The sequence below is a fragment of the Halichoerus grypus genome, chromosome 8 (assembly GCF_964656455.1).
Source record: "Halichoerus grypus chromosome 8, mHalGry1.hap1.1, whole genome shotgun sequence".
Taxonomy (NCBI): domain Eukaryota; kingdom Metazoa; phylum Chordata; class Mammalia; order Carnivora; family Phocidae; genus Halichoerus; species Halichoerus grypus.
Window position 1 is genome coordinate 141,456,895 of NC_135719.1, and position 15,622 is coordinate 141,472,516.

The 15,622-nt window shown below is 56.4% G+C and overlaps 1 protein-coding gene and 1 long non-coding RNA gene across 4 annotated transcripts; one reads left to right on the forward strand and one right to left on the reverse strand.

Annotated features, from left to right (window-relative positions):
* Nucleotides 1-692: 692 nt before the first annotated feature.
* LOC118522694 (uncharacterized) lies at nucleotides 693-12,846 on the reverse strand. Of its 2 annotated transcripts, none has more exons than XR_004910754.2 (3): nucleotides 12,671-12,844; nucleotides 8,495-8,622; nucleotides 693-2,393 (listed from the first exon to the last, which is right to left on the reverse strand). It is a non-coding gene; the product is annotated as an uncharacterized LOC118522694 (long non-coding RNA). The 2 variants fall into 2 exon arrangements; XR_004910755.2 differs by lacking the exon at nucleotides 693-2,393 and adding an exon at nucleotides 6,373-8,002 and having other exon boundaries at nucleotides 12,671-12,846.
* A 115-nt stretch (nucleotides 12,847-12,961) lies between these two features.
* Nucleotides 12,962-15,368, forward strand: FAM181A (family with sequence similarity 181 member A). 2 transcript variants are annotated; one of them, XM_036071881.2, is made up of 2 exons: nucleotides 12,962-13,226; nucleotides 13,941-15,368. In XM_036071881.2, exon 2 carries the CDS (start codon nucleotides 14,028-14,030, stop codon nucleotides 14,904-14,906), a length of 879 nt encoding a protein of 292 aa, XP_035927774.1. In that variant the 5' UTR covers nucleotides 12,962-13,226; nucleotides 13,941-14,027; the 3' UTR covers nucleotides 14,907-15,368. The 2 variants fall into 2 exon arrangements, with proteins under 2 accessions (XP_035927774.1, XP_035927773.2); XM_036071880.2 differs by lacking the exon at nucleotides 12,962-13,226 and adding an exon at nucleotides 13,357-13,449.
* Nucleotides 15,369-15,622: the final 254 nt, after the last annotated feature.

Genomic DNA, 15,622 nt, shown 5'->3' on the forward strand with positions numbered 1-15,622 from the left:
GATGTGGGGCTTGATTCCAGGACCCTGGGACCATGACCTGGGCCAAAGGCAGGCGCCTAACGACTGAGCCACCCAGGCGCCCCGGACTTTCTTTTTAAACCCAAACACATGTATTTGGAAAGGAAAGCAACATCATCCCTGAAATCACCGCGGTTGGCTGCGGAATCCAGGGGCTCTGGAGTGGCCCCTGTAGGACACGGCCAGTGGCCCCATGGTCCCTCGGGGGACCCAGCAGGCGCCCTCCCACCCCTCCTCCTCACTGTCTCTGGTGGGGTCTCCTGTCCACCCGCCTGCTTTCAGCATCCAGCCTGGGGCCCTGAGAGCCCAGCGTCCTTCACCCCAAGTCACAGGAAGCCCTGGGACCAACTCCAACCGGCTCTACATTCCATGGTTTAAAGAGATTTGAGCGCCCCCTGCTGGCAGCTGGCTGAGCCCCTGCACATCAGAGTGACAATCAGCCGAGAGGTCAGCCCCGCCTCCTCCGCCCTTGTCCTGCCCCTTCTCTTCCCATCACCTCCCTACCGTGACCCTCAAATGCACTAGACATTCACATCTCCCCTCCAGGAATGCTTCTCCCAACAAGACTCCCCCACTCCCACTGATGCATCTGATACACCCCAATCATCTCTAAGACTATGAGGCACGGCTTCCTCCAAGAAGCCTCCCTTGATTTCACCCAGGGAGACTGATCACACCTGCTTCCTGTCCCTGCTGTCCCTGTGAAAACCCCGTCCCAGCTTCTGTCGTGCTGGGAGGTCCTTGTCCTGTCCCGGGGACCCAGCTCAGAGCTTTGTGGAGCAGAGACTTATGTGGGAAATGTTTGTGGATCGAATGCTTTTACTGTCAACCTACTTCAGAGGTTCTGAGCGGGACTATTCTGAGGTGGGTACCCTGGAGCAAAACCAAGTATATGTGTTTGAGACAAAAACATTATACATACATATATGCTCATTGAGAAAATATTCCAAAAAGTGTAATTTTTATAAACTAAAAAATGAAATCCCTTTCAACACTGGCCAAACCTACAACCTTTCCTAAATCACAACTGTTAGTTGCTTGGGGTGCCTTCCTCCCAGGCTTTCCCCAAGCATTCCCTTTTACTTTTTTTACCTTTTCTTCCTTCTTCTTTTTTTTTAAAACATAAATGTGGCCTGACTATACACCTAAATCTGAACTTTATTTTTTCCATCTTGAGGTCCTGCTAAATCAGCACCCACAGGCTCATGACAATCTTTCTAGTGGCTACAGAACATTCCGTACTATCTACCACACGGTGTGCATTTCAGGTCTTTGTCTTTTTGTCTTTGTGTTTGTTTGTTGCAGTTGCAAACAACAGTTCTGCAAACATCCTCAGGCACAACGTTTTGCGCTCATGTGGGCAAATTCCTGTAGAATTGACTCTTGGAAGCGGGTGGGCTGAGTCTAAGGGCAGACCTGTTTCATGTTATAATAGAGCCTGCCAAAATACTCTCCAAAAAGTTGATACCAATGTATACTCCTACCAACAGCGCTTAAGTGTATTTCTCCACATCTGTGACAGCCCTGGGTGTTATTAGACAATTCTGACATGCCTGATCATCTCAACCTTCAAATCCAGCTGGAATTGGGCTAAAATGCGTCTTTAGGGCAGCCCAGCAGAGGAAAGCGGTCTGGAAAGGGAGCATGGTAGGCGCATGAGCCTCCAGCCTCATAGCTGTAGCCGGCTGCACCACTCCTTCTCCTTGGCTGAGGAGGGAAAGTTCCACTCACCCTGGGCCAAACCCTCTGAGCCCTTGATCCTGGACCCAGAGCCCAGGCATGGGGACAGCGGGGCTCCTGGGCCAACCAGAGCCCCCCAGAGAGGCTTCAGAAGCTGATTTGTGTTTAGGAAGCAGCTTCAGCTCCATCCTGCTCTGGGAGAACGCTCTCTGGAGGAAGAGTGTGTTTGGGAGAACCAGAGTGACAAATCTGGCTCTGCACAGCGCGGCGAGCAGGGAATATACAACAGAGTGTATGTCCTACAAGAACCACAGGTTTTGGAACATCAGGGTGCTGCCTGCGATCTTTAGAGCCACCCACCGGGGCTGTGGAGGGGGGCTGCTGGAGCATGCAGGGGACCTGCCTCGCATTCCACGCTCACCCCAGACCGGGAGGACCCTGTTCGGAGAATGAAACTTGGAAAGAGCTTGTCACTTGTGTTGTCTAAAAAGACGGAGAAGGAGCGACCCGGCAGCGCCAACATCCATTTCACCCCGGACTCAGAGATCTTCCTGGCCAGCACCCTCTGGGAGCCGTGGCCGCCTGGGGTCACTTCCATAGACTTTCATCTTCTAGGAGCTCTGTCCGAGATGGCCTCCAGGGCTGCCTGGCTTGCCTTCCCTCTGGCTTTGATTCTACGAGCATTATACCAGGACCTTAAAATGAAGGCAAACCAAGGTAAGGATGAGGGGAGGGTGGCCCTGGCAGGGTCAGCAGCGGGAGCCCTCTGGGGACTCTCATTAGCAACCCAGGTGCCTGAGGGGTCTTGCAGATGCGCCCGCAAGCGGGTCAGGTGAGGGAGCATCCGTGCTGGAGAATATGAGCTGCAAGCTCACTGGATTGAGTCCAAGGCCAAGCAAGGCCTGGATAAGACGAGAAAGCCTTGTGCTGACGTGGTGTCCCAGTTTCCCACCTGTTTCCATTTGTATTCACTTGTCTGTTCTTTCATTCTACGAGGGAATGAAAGAGCACCATTTTATAGAAGCAGCGACTGTCCAGCATTGGGGGGGGAGGTCCCTTCTTTGGAACTGTAGGTTTTCTTTGGTCAACTCCTTTGCTTCCCTGAGGACTCAAGTCAGGGCAGACACCCTCCAGGAGCCAGCCCTGGGGACCCTACCCATAGCCCTTCTCCTTGCTTCCCAGCTAACATACTAACATAACTAACTCCGTCTCCCCACTAGACCACGCCCTCCTTGAGTCAGGGGTTGTCTGATGGTCCCCTCTGCCTTCCCCCCACCTGGCAGGTGCTGAGCAGATGTTTGTGGATGGATGGATGCCAGTGTGGGTAGATCCTGAAGCCCAATGTGAACCACCTGCTTGACAAAAACAACATGGGGTTTCCAAGGATCCCACATCTACTCAAGAAAGGGAGGATAGATAATCCTGGGATGGGGCTTGGAGGGCGGAGACAGGGAGGAAAAAGAGCAGGGACTCTGGAATACCTTCAAGGTGCTGGGGTGGGGACGGGGGCTCTGGTCAGAGTCCTTAAGGGGCAAGAGCATGGGCTGCAAGCCAGGAGGCCAGGAAGGTTGAGAAAGACTGAAAGCCTCCTTCCCTGGGAAACAGAGGAGACCCTGAGCAACTCCCAGGGCGCCCTCTGGTGGCCACTTGAGGCCCAGGCGGAGGGCTCAGAGAATTCTGCCTTTTCCTGAGTAAAGGGTGCATATGGGAAGAGAGGGTGGGAGCCCTGGTCTTGGAGTCAGGACTTTTTTCCTGACCGTACCACTAATTCACCAGGTTGCTTGGGCAACCTCAGCCTCAGTTTCTTCATTTGATAATAAGGGAATCAATGAAATGAATGGCACTCACAAATGGAAATGCTGACCACAGGTGAGTGGTGGGTTGGGGGTGAGAACTCCCGTGGGCTACCTTGGCCTCCTCTAAGGATTTGACAGGTGGGTCCTGCCTGATATGGGAGGAAACAGAAGCTCAGAGAGGTTAAGTGACCTGTCCTTGGTCACTCAGCTGGTAAGTGTCAGCACTGGGACCTGAAGCCAGGTCTGTGACCCCAAATTGTGTCCCCTCCTCCAACTTCCTGTTGTTTCTCAGGGTCTCCAAGATCCCTGCCACCTCTGCTGTGGTTCAGGGGGCCTGATGGAGAGAAGAGATTCACAGGAGCCATTAAGATCCTTGCAGACAGCCAAGACTGGAGGGAAGGAGTCAGCTGACCGGCATACAGGCCGAGAGTGAGCCCATATACAAAATGTAGTCTTTGCAGGGGTAACAATTAGACCACCACTCAATTAGGCATCAAAACAGTGTTCTCTGGGCGAACTGTCTAAGCAGGAGCAGAAGGCTGACCCCAGAGCTCAGCTCTTATCCAGGGCCTCATGCTGCCTCAGTTTACCTGCCACACCGACATCTCAGGGGTTTGGCTGAGGTGATGGGGCCCTTGTGGGGTGGTTTGTACATGTCTGAGAAGCTCATATACGATGCTGGTTCCTTGTTCCTTGGGCTGGCGCTTCTCTGTAGGACTAGTCCTCAGGAAGAAACCAATGAGAAGAGGTAAGGAGCCTCCCAACTCAGATGGGCCTGGGTTCAGACCTCAGGTCTGCCAGTTCCTAGCTGAGTGATCCTGGGCAAATCGTTGTGTGCTTCAGTTTCCTCCTCTGTGAAACAAGGTCACTCAGAGGAGCCCCACGGTATGGCTGGAGGATTTGGAGAGTGGGCTGGAGCCCCTGCGTGTCTCTTTGCAGCACATAAAGCCCTGGCCCGTGCTTACTGGTCTCAGACAGCATCAGCTCCTGATGTGGGCCGTTGGGCAGGAGCTCCCAGGGGCTGGCCGGGCAGGGCCTGGGGGGAGTGGGGAGGGGAGGACGAGGCCGTGGCAGACGCTTTCCTGCCCTGCTCCAGGGTGCTCTCCGTGGGAGTTAGAAGCCTGCCCCACAACTGAAGTTTTGTACTCTTTTTTGTTTTTTTTTTTTTGTTTTGCGGACCAGACTTTGGACATTCCCTCCAAGTAAGATGATAATTTGACAGAATTGAAAGCGGGGGAGGGGGTGGGGAAGAGTGACTCTCCAATTTTACTTGGGTCCTCCTGGGTGCTGTTCATTAAGATTTATTTATTTATTCTTAAAGAGTTTATTTATTTATTTTAGAGAGCGAGAGCGTGCAAGCAAGGGGAGGTGCAGAGGGAGAGGGCGAGAGAATCTCAAGCAGACTCTGCACTGAGTGTGGAGCCGGACATGGGGCTCGATCTCATGACCCTGAGATCATGACCTGAGCCGAAACCAAGAGTTGGATGCTTAACCGACTGAACCATCCAGGTGCCCCTGTTTATTAATATTTAAATTGACGTTATATCCAGGGCAAAGGTTGGCAAACTTTTCTGTGTGTGGGAAGGGGAAGAAAGAGCCCAGTTAGGAGGCCCTGAAACCATCCGGGCGAGGTGAGAGATGGTGGGTGTTGGGCCCAGGGTAGACAGAGCAGAGGAGCTGGTGAGAAGTGGTCGGATTCTGGAGGTAGTTTGCAGGCAGAGCCCGTAGGGTGTGCTGATGGAGGAGTATGAGAGTGGGGTCAGGGATGACTCTTGAGTCTGGCCTGAGCACCTGGAAGGATAGAGCCGCCATTATTTGAGATGGAAAAGCCGTGGAACAGATCTGCGGAGAAATCCCAGAGCTCAGTTTTGGACACAGAAAGGTGGGGAATCTTGAAGGTCTCTGGGGAGAGGGCAAAGGAGCTGCTGGATAGGACCCTGGAGTTGAGGGGAGAGGTCCGGCCTGGAGATTGAGATAGGGACTAATCGGCTCATGACTGGCACTGGAAGCTCATGCGATCCACCGGGTTTTCTGGGCAGTGGGTGCAGAAGAGGAGAGAAGGGACCCCTGATCCCAGAGCTGTGGCCAAGGACCCAACTCCAGGCTTCACTGGACACACGCTGAGTCCACATCTGCTGCCTCGATTCCCGCTCCGGACAGGATTAGCTGGGACCTGCGCGAAAGCCCACGTCTGATGCTTCTTACCTCCCTCCTCTACCTACGCTTTCCCCCCCTAGAATCTCCTCCACTCCATCTCAGCAGAGCTAAAGCCCACCCCCACTCATCCTTTAGGCTGTGGAGCTGGGGCCCTGTTTCCATCACCCTTATCATCCAGAACCACTGGTCCTCCTCATTCAGAGTCTGATGGGGACTGTCATTGCCAGCCCCATCACAGACGTGTTTGAACTTGGAACTAGATGTGGTCAGGCCCTTGGGTGCTATGTGGGGTTCTCTGTCCCCCTCCAGCACCCCCTGGTACATCTTATAGCCCGGTCAGACCCAAGTCTTTCTCCATGGTCCCGGCAAGCCATCAGAGTAAGTAGAATTGCCCCCATCTTACAGATGAGAAAAGTGAGGTCCAGAGAGGTGAAATTATTTGCCCAGATTAGCAGAGGCAGGACTGGAATGCGGTTGCCTGACTCTTAAGATACATTCATTACCTCTGCTTCCAGGGGACATGTGGGCTCCAGGGAGTAGGTACCATGTGCCAAGCACCGGAAGGCCATCCAAGGGGGTGACATTTGACGATGTTGGCCTGTGGAGATTGGCCTCTCTGCTCACAGGCGGAGGCGAATTCACTGCAGTAACTCTTCTTGCCTGACCAGGACCGTGTGCGGGAGCCTGGGAATTGCTAATTGTACAAATGTCCCTCTCTCTTGGCAAGACTTTATTCAGAGAATTTTTAAAATGTGTGTTTTGGACTGGATTTGGGCTACAGACAGAGTTGTGATCAGAAGTCAGGAAATAAAAATTAAATGACAAAAGGGAGTCCCCTGTATCTTACCAAACTGGGACAGGTGACCCAGGGAATGGGCAGAGGACTGGGCCGTGGGGCCAAAGGGGACACACCAGAAGGGACCATGTGTCCCCTGCCTTTTCTGAGGGGCGCTGTGGTGTAGGCACAGACTGAGTCCAAACCCCAGGTCTTCTGCCACCTTGCAGTGGTCAGGGGAGAGCTTTTCTATCTCCCCTTGCCTCAGTTTCCTAATCCGTCAAAGGGGAAGGACGATGCCCCCCCCCCGAAAGTCTTACTTACTCAGTCATTGATTTCTTACTGATGAGTAAATGAGATAGCAGCTATAAAGCTCTCGGCATATCATGATATTGGAGGGGCCCTGCCCTGTCACCTTTCTCTTAAGAAATCCCAGCTTGGGAGGCAAGGGCTCCTCTCCTCCCTGACGATAGAGCCTATGGTGTATGCGGAGTAGCCGAGGGACAGTGGTGGCCAGGAGTGTGCTGTGTGACTGGCTACTGGAGCCCCCAGGGAAGCTCATTTTGCTCCATGTTGTGGTTGGTTCATTCATCTGTTCAACAAGCATATTACGTGCCTCCTGCATGCAAAAATCCATGGGGAATTCAGCCTTTCTTCCTAACTTTATCTGGCCCTTCCTTGTGGCGACCTCTCCTCTCCATTGTCCTAAACTTCTCACTGCCTCCGTTCTCCAAAATTCTCCGTTCTCTGGTGTCAGTTTGTTGAACTGAATCTGGGAGCTCTGGTCCGGGAAATGGGAGCACTTGAGGACTTGGAGGAGTCACTGTCCTTTTCTAGGACTCTGTTTCCTTGATGAAAATTCCAGGGGTTGGGTTACCAGAACGCCAAGCTTTGTACCCTGGCTTTGCAGCCTGTGGTTGGGAGCTGGGGGCAGGCCCCCAGCCCATTTCCATCCACGCCCATGGAAGACATGACTAGCTGATCAGGGCATTCTAACTGCTGAGCCCGGGGCGGGGGGGGGGGGGGGGGGGGGCGGGCTCAGAATCTTTCCACAGGGCACCTGCCAGCCATCACCAATCGAATCCGAGTTGGCAGTTGAGATTAAACGGACTTTTCATTCCGGCTGTGCCCTGGGTGGGGTGAGGAGACACACCAGAGAGGCTCCCGAAGATACAGTCGAGGTGACGGACGCATGGCACGGTAGCAGGGATCAGCGGGGGGCGGTGGTCCATGGGGGTCGCCCGACAGGGGCACGAAGGCATGACTGCTGTGTCATTCTAGTCACACCAGCCCCTGGCCCCTGCCCAGAGGGGAAGAGCTGGGGGGAGGGCATCGACTCGGAGCCAGGCGCTGTACTAGTCTTTGTCACAGACGCTCTCCCTTAATCCTCATGGTCCACTCTGCCAGCGAGCTACGGTGAGCTCAGCCTTCAGGATGGTCACTCTGACACTTGTCACTGTCACTGCGGTTGAGCCACGACCGGGGGCGCAGGGACTGATGAGCTGAGCTGTGACTTCTTCGGGGGCATCGTGAGGTCTCTGGGCGCTCTGAGGGCCCCGCCGTGCTGGTGCTCAGCCTGGGGTGGGAGGGGAGGTCGCCAGGGCAGGAAGCCCCCGGCCTGGCAGCCAAAGGGGCTTCTTTCAACCCGATGCCCCCCGTCCCGAGGCAGTGGAGAGCCTGCCTGTTCTGATTACAGCTGACAGCTTGCCTCTGGCCTCTCTTTGACAGAAGGCCCCCCTTATGTAAGGGGGTTACATAAATCATCCTGTGACATCTGTCACACGTCCGGGGGGTGCTGGCCCCGCCGCTGGGCCTCTCAGGTGGCATTTGTATGTCTCCTGGGTTGAGGTGGTCAGACCTAACTCACCAGGGTCAGGAGGGGCACGTCTGGGTCTCTGGGTCAGCAACGCCCCAAGGGTCATTAGGGAACGGTTCGTACAATGGTCACCACCAAGCGTCCGGACCTGGCTGCCCGCATCCCAGTCCCTGCTCTGCCTGATTACTGACCAGAGGACCTTGGGCCAGTCTCCTTATCCATTGAACAAGTGGCTTAATACGTGTTACATACCTTGATCGAGTGGTGAGTGCTGGTTAGGGCTGGGCTTTCACCAGGTGGCGGGCTGCAGGACAGAGCTGCCATCTTCATCCTGCTTTGGGTGAACCTGCTCCCCTGTCTGGGCCTCATTGACTCTGCCTCTAAAATGGGAAGATGACCCATCTTTTGGAACCGAACTCTCTACCGAGGTGTGGAAAGGTAAAGTTTCCTTTCAAAGTTATTTTTGACAACTTAAAATACTACGTTCTAAAAACCATACTAATAAACACGCACTCAAACGAGTTATAGCTCACAAGCTAACTAACACACGAGGCTGGCGACTGGTTAACCTGGGCAGTTAACTGGTTAACGACGCCTCAGGGGACGAGTTGATGAAGCTTCTTGGGTGAACGGTTTTCATTGGATGATGATCCTGAGATTGCTAGGTAGACTGAAAAAGTTACCATTTTAGCTGCTTATCTAAGTCAAGATTTCTATAGGTTCTGGAACCAAAGCAAAATATGGCAGATGGCAGACCCGTAATCCACAACCCCTTATTTCAGAGTTGTAGGTCATCAAAACATCCTCCTCATCTGAATCCACTGTTTGCAAAATAAGCGGGAAGTATGCATCCGCGTGCACGAAATAAATCTGATCTAGCCCGTCACTGGCGCTGTTCTAGGTATTGGGCTTCTCTGCGTAAATGCAGCTTGAAAGCCCACTGCCCCAGATGACGTCCCGGGGCCCCTCTGGATAGGTGCGTGTCATTGTCAACTGTCCCCTCTCACTTTCGGTTACAATCTGCAGCTGTGTTAGCTAAATTCTAGAAGTGGGTTGTGTCAAATGATATCCAGATGTTCTGGATGGTGGCTCCCGGCACTTTGGGAAACCAGGGGAAGTTAGGGTGTGCCTCTCAGTGATGGGGGGACGGAAGATGGCTGTTCAGTCATCACAACAGAGTTGATCTCCCCTCTAGCGAGTTGCATCGGGGACAGGAACAAGCATGCCCTCTGGTCCCTGCACGCGGTAGGTGCTGAATGGAGTCGCTTGAAGCGGGGACTCCCTGACCCTGGGCCATGTAAATAATCTTGAGGAGGGGTTTGCACAGCCGGAAGGTCAGAGACTGGCACCCGTGACAGCAGAGGATCAGGAAGGACTCTCAAGGTCCAGCCAGCACCACTCGCTTGCCTTTAGCAGACACTTGGGGGAGATGTGATGGTGAACTGAGGCGTCCTGCGTTCAAGGCACCCACAGTCCCGAAGGAACACAGAGGATTCGTCGTCAAGTTCAAGCACAGTGATCACAAGGGTCCTTGAATGAGTCCTGCTCTGTGCTGCGGCCATTCTAGTCCATGGAGATACGGAGATGAAGGATCTGTTGTGCCCTGCTCTCATGGAACTCACCCAGGTGAAGGTGGAGGGCTGGGTGGGGCAAACAGTAATCAAACAAACAGTTGCAGGAAGCAGTGTTTCCAGTCCACAAGATAAATTCTATTCAGTGGAATGGGCAAAATATTTAACTCATGAAACATTTAGTGAGAAACTACTCTGTGCCAGGCCCCGTTTGAAGGTCAGATTACTAAGGGCTTTCTGTGTTAGGCCAAGGAGGTTAGACTTCATTTTGAATCTATACACTGGGGGGTGGAGAAGGTGTCACTGGTAATGCTGGGAGTGGGTGGAAGGCTTCCTGGAGGAGGGGATGCTTGAGCTGGGCCTTGAAGAATGCCGAGAGGACAGGGTCCTCTCAGTCAGTCAGTCCTGAGTTGGGCAGCTTGTCTCTGGGTGTGTCACCAAATATACATGGGGAAAACAGTTCTTCCCTGTCCAGACGCAGGACCATATGGGAGAAGCACTGTGAAAGGAAGTCTTTCTAGAATAAGGCAGAGTCGGTATTACGGATGTCTTCCACCTGTTCATATGAGCTACAGACAGAAAAACCCGAAGGAGCCTTCCCCAGCCTGTGGCAGTCCCCCAGGGGCCCGGGTGCGGCCAGGTCACTGTAGGGCCACGGATCTGGATCTCAGGCCACAGTTCTTCACGGCGGCCACCTGTCCCCTCGAAAGATGTCCCAGAGCTGCTGCTTCCATACTCCCAAGGCAGATGTCAAGAGTCATATTCTGACAGACGGACAGAAGAGATGAGCCCAGGACTTACATATAAAATCTGGTTTCCGACGCTTTCAAACCCGACAGCACTCCATCAGTGCCTGGTGCTGGGTAGGCGCTCGGGGAAGCAACGCATGGGGGACTGACGCGGGCTTTGCGTGCAGACAGGCCCGGCTTCAAGTTCAGTTTTGCCGCTTGCTGGCCATGAAGCCTTGGGAAAGTAGCTCAACCTCACACTCCTCACGTGTAAGTGGCAGCCATAGCACCTGCATTGAGCTGTCACGGGGTCAGGTGGGATCTTTCACGTGTGATCAGTGGTTGTAGCTCTTGGCACGTATGAGGTGCCCACCAAGTATCAGTTTCCTTCCCTCCCTCCCTCCCTCTTTCCTCAATAAGTGGGGAGAACACACAGGAAGAACAGCCCATATTAAGAGCTATGGAATGATTTTTTACGACATGGACTTGGACCCCACAGAGCTCACCGACCTTGGGGGTTTGCTGTTGTCCGAGCAGCGAGGGGATGATGTCACCAGCAAGCAAGGGCAGGTGGGCTGCAGCACGCGTGCAGACACAGAGTGTGCAAGAAGCCGAGGTGGGAACAGGCTGGCAGGAGGCCAGGGCCCCAGCAGAGAATGATGCAGAGGGTGGCTGAGTGGGCCGGCGCTGGGTTAGGGAGGGATTCGCACACTGGCCAAGCTGTGCGCCCTGGCCCCCAAGCACTAGGCAGCAGGGAGCCCAAACTGGTGACCTCAGGGCAGCCTTGCGTAAGGGCTGGCTTAGAGCAAAAAGATGCTTCCTGCCCCTCACAATCAGGCGAGGCTAGGTTCTGCTGCAGAGACAGCCCCCAGATCTCAGGGGCTGAAAGCCACAGTGATTTAGCTGTCCCGCTGCTGCAGATAAGGATCAGTCTCCAGGGCCTGGGATGGCCAATGGTCCAGGATGCTCCGGCCCAAGGACATTTCCGTGTCAGCCCATACTTCCCCAGCCCCCCCAGTGGAGAATCCTGCTCCGGATCCTAAATGCCTAAATTGAGTTACAGCTGGCGGGCGCAGGGCCCTCTCCCCCAAACCCTTCGTTGTGCCTGTAGGGACCCTCAGGCCAGAGGAGGAGGTGGCTTGAAGCCAGGCCACAGTGTGCCGGCAGCAGCTGCCTATTGGTCAGCAGGAGGGGGTGGGACCATCCTCCCGGGTGAGTCCCCGGGCCTGCCCTGCTACTGCGCCCACGCGGGCGGGGGACCTCGGAGAGGAGTCCTTGGCATTTTAGATAGTGGTGCAGAGGTGCGGTTAGGGTATAGGCGGCCGGCCGGTCAGCTGACTGCAGGACAGGAGAACAAGGTGGGGGGGCGGGGGAGAGGAGGCCGAGCATGGGGCAAAGGCAGGAGGTGCGGGCCGCCAGCGGCTGGCACGGAGGCCGCGCCCATCAGCATTCCCCAGGCAGCCTCCCTCCCTCCCTCCACCGGCGGCCTCACCTTCCCCGCGGCCAGTCAGTGGGCAGGGCCAGCGGCCGGCTCGGGGCTCCCTTGCTCGCTCAGAGCGGCCCGCTTGCGGCCCCGCCGGCGTTGGCACGGTGACAGTAGCCAAGTGTGCAAACTTGTGCCATTGTCCCCAGGCCAGGGGAGCCATGGAGACTGGCTAATATGACACAGGAAAATGTTTGCTGATGGCAATTCTATGGGCTTTGTCCACCTCTTTCTCCATCATGACGACTCGATTTAAGTCCCTAACTGTTTGACTACAAATGCGAGGGGACCGTGCGACGCCAGCCTTTTGTCCGGCCGCGCTGAATGGGCAATTCAGGCTTTGTGCAGCTCAATTGAGGAAGCAAACATAAAGACAAGATTCCTGAGAACTCCGGCTCCCTTCCCATGGATATCCCAGCACCTCGTTAGAGAGCCCTTCCCCACTACCTTTCCCGACATCAGCGTGCTGCTGGCCCTCCCAGGCCGCCCGCGGCCCCGCGCCTCAGGGCGGGGGGCTGGGAAGAGGGAGAGACAGATGGACAGGGACAGAGACAGAGAGTGGGGCAGAGAGGGGCAGAGAGAGGAGAGAGAGGGAGAGACACTCAACACTCAAGGACAGAGGGGGAAGCAGCCCGCCCCGGCTTACCCCGTCCGATTGTCTGTCTGCACTGGAGCATGGCAGCTGTAGGCTGTCGGCCTGGAGTCTTTGGGGGAGGCATGCAAGCCCATCTCTTCTGGGCCCAGCCCCTCCTCAACCCTGCACTTTTTAAACACACACACACACACACACACACACACACACACACACTGCCCCCTCGAGAAACCAGGGAACCGAGGTCAAGGGGAGGAGGGGCTGAAGGGTAGAAATTTACCGGGAAATGATTGCATTTGGGAGCTGTCTTTTTTGTGATGGTCCCCATGGTGACAATTTGTGACGGCAAAGAATGTGGGAACGGGGCGCTGCCGCCTGATTGGGATGCTTTGTATCTGGAGAGGCGCTCCTGATTGGCCTGAGGGGCCCCCCAGCTCCGGGGACTCGTCCTCCATCCAGCCCACTCGAGGGCTGCACTACTGTTTCCAGCCGGACGCACGGAGCTCGCCGGCCACGCCGGGCCTGGCCCAGGTCTGCAGCGGGGAACCTGCCAGGCCACGTCGGCGGCAGCGGCGGCGGCGGGGGGCCCGGGGGCCGGCCTGCACCCTCGGTCAGTGTGGCGGCTCGGGCGGCTCCAGCCGACCGGGTGGGGGCGTGGGGCCGGCTGGGGCCTGGGGGAGGGGCGAGGTGCCTCGGGTGGTGGCCCAGGAGGCATGAAATTGCTGCAGATGCTTCTACGGGGGCGTCCCGCTGCCCGCGGTCTGAGATCAGCCCGCCAGGCAGGCCGAGGCTCGAGTGCCAGACAGGGGTCCTGCCCGTCCTGCGTGAGCGCTGTGGGTGGAGCGTGGGGACCCGGCGAGGGGGGCCAGTGCGAGCCGGGCTGGGGGCGGGGGTGGGAGGAGGAGGGCACCGCCAGGGAGAGAGGGGGCTTGGCCTTGCTTGAAAGTGGAGCAGTCGCCTCAGCTCAGAAAATAAAAACCTTGCTGGCAAGTTGTGCACGTTGGCAGCGTGGTGTGTGGGAGACGCGGTGGGCTGGCCCGTGGAAACTTGCGCTCTGGGCCCAGCAATGCCACCTGTAGCTGGGTCACCTTGAGCAGGTCGCCCAACCTCTCTGAACCTCAGCTGCAAGTAGAGGGCCACAGACTCAGGCAGACTGCCTGTGGGCCTGTCCCCTCACAGATGCGGAGGAAACCCTTGGCGGCCTGGACGGGCGGCCGGTGACCCAGGACTCTGTTTCCTGTGGAGGGGTTCTAGGGCCTTTGGGGAGGGCTGGGCGCGGGTGCTTGGAGAGACCGCCAACGACCTGCATGTCCCCCCACCCCAGGTCAGCTCTGTGCCCTTCCCTGGAGCTGCCAGCCACCAGCAGAGCCCACGCTCTTCATGGAAAGCCCCATGCAGTGGTCCCCTGGTGATGGCATCCGACAGTGACGTGAAGATGCTCCTGAACTTTGTGAACCTGGCGTCCAGCGACATCAAGGCAGCCCTGGACAAGTCCGCGCCGTGCCGCCGTTCAGTGGACCACCGCAAGTACCTGCAGAAGCAGCTCAAACGCTTCTCCCAGAAGTATTCCCGGCTTCCTCGGGGCCTCCCCGGCAGAGGGGCCGAGCCTCACCTGAAAAGGGGACCCGAGGACCGGCCCGGGAGGCTGCCCCTCGATTCTGGCCAGGATTGCAGTCCCGGCGGGGGTGGGTGCTACAAGGAGAAGGCTCTGGGGAACCCCTACAGGGAGGAATGTCTCTCTAGGGAGCAGAGCCTACAGAGGCAGAATCCAGAAGCTGCCAGGCCTGGCCAGGTGCCCATGAGGAAAAGACAGCTGCCCGCTTCCTTCTGGGAAGAGCCTCGGCCCACACACAGCTACCCCCTGGGGCTGGAGGGGGGACTGGGCCCCAGGGAGGGACCTCCCTATGAGGGTAAGAAACATTGCAAAGGCTTGGAGCCCTTGGATCCTGAGATGGCCCCCGTGCCCGTGTCTCCAAGGGCACTGGCTGAAAAGGAGCCACTCAAGATGTCTGGGGTCTCCCTGGTGGGCCGCGTCAATGCCTGGAGCTGCTGCCCCTTCCAGTACCATGGACAGCCCATCTATGCTGGTCATCCAGGGGCCTTGCCTCAGAGCCTGGTCCCCAGCCTGGGCCTGTGGAGGAAAAGCCCGGCTTCCCCTGGGGAGCTGGCCCACTTCTGCAAGGATGTGGATGGGCCGGGGCAGAAAGTGTACAGACCCGTGGTTCTGAAGCCCATCCCTACCAAGCCGGCTGTGCCCCCGCCCATCTTCAATGTTTTTGGCTACCTCTAGCTGGGCTGGGAGGGCCTCAGCTCCCACCTCTGGCCTGCAGGGGTGTTAGGGGCCCCCAGGAGTGCTCCTTGTGCAGAGTGAGCTGGGCAGTGGTGTGGCCTCTTGGGAGCCTTTCCTTTGTGTGTGTCTGGGAGGCGGAGGATGGTTTGGGGCAGGGGCTTCTCAGGCAGTCGCCAAGTCAGCCCCTGCAGCCTTGGGAGCTATGGGGCTGGGCCCCATTGGCCCCTCTCCAACCAGACCAGAGTCCGACCAATTGTCCCACTGCCCTTGGGCCGGTCTTGGGTGGTGGGGCTTTGCCCTGGCCTGCCCGCCACTCAAGAAGCCAGAGTTACACATCTGTTCATCGGCCACCCACTGTGTAAGCCAATCTCAGTTCTGTTCTTTTTGTTTTTTGTAAATATTAAGAAGGTTAAAAGAATAAAGACGTTTCTTTTTCAGTTTCCACATCTTGGATGTCATGGAGTTGAATGGTCCCCAAGCTAAGAATTGCGGGCCAGCAGCTCAATTCAAAGGAAGGGGGGGTGAGAGGAGTCACCGGGGAAGGATGCTCTGCTTGCCTGTGTCCGAGAGCAGAGGATGGGGGAGGCCTGGATCTCCAGACGGTCCGAAGTGCTCCAGAGAATAGGGAGGCCAGTACCAGGGGAGTACCAGTCCTGGCTCCACGATGGGATGTGGTGCTGGACCCTTCCTCCTGGGGCCTCCTTGCCCCACCTGCA

Excerpts from the sequence above, each read along its gene's own strand:
- FAM181A (XM_036071881.2), top strand. The coding sequence starts at position 14,028 with ATGGCATCCGACAGTGACGTGAAGATGCTCCTGAACTTTGTGAACCTG.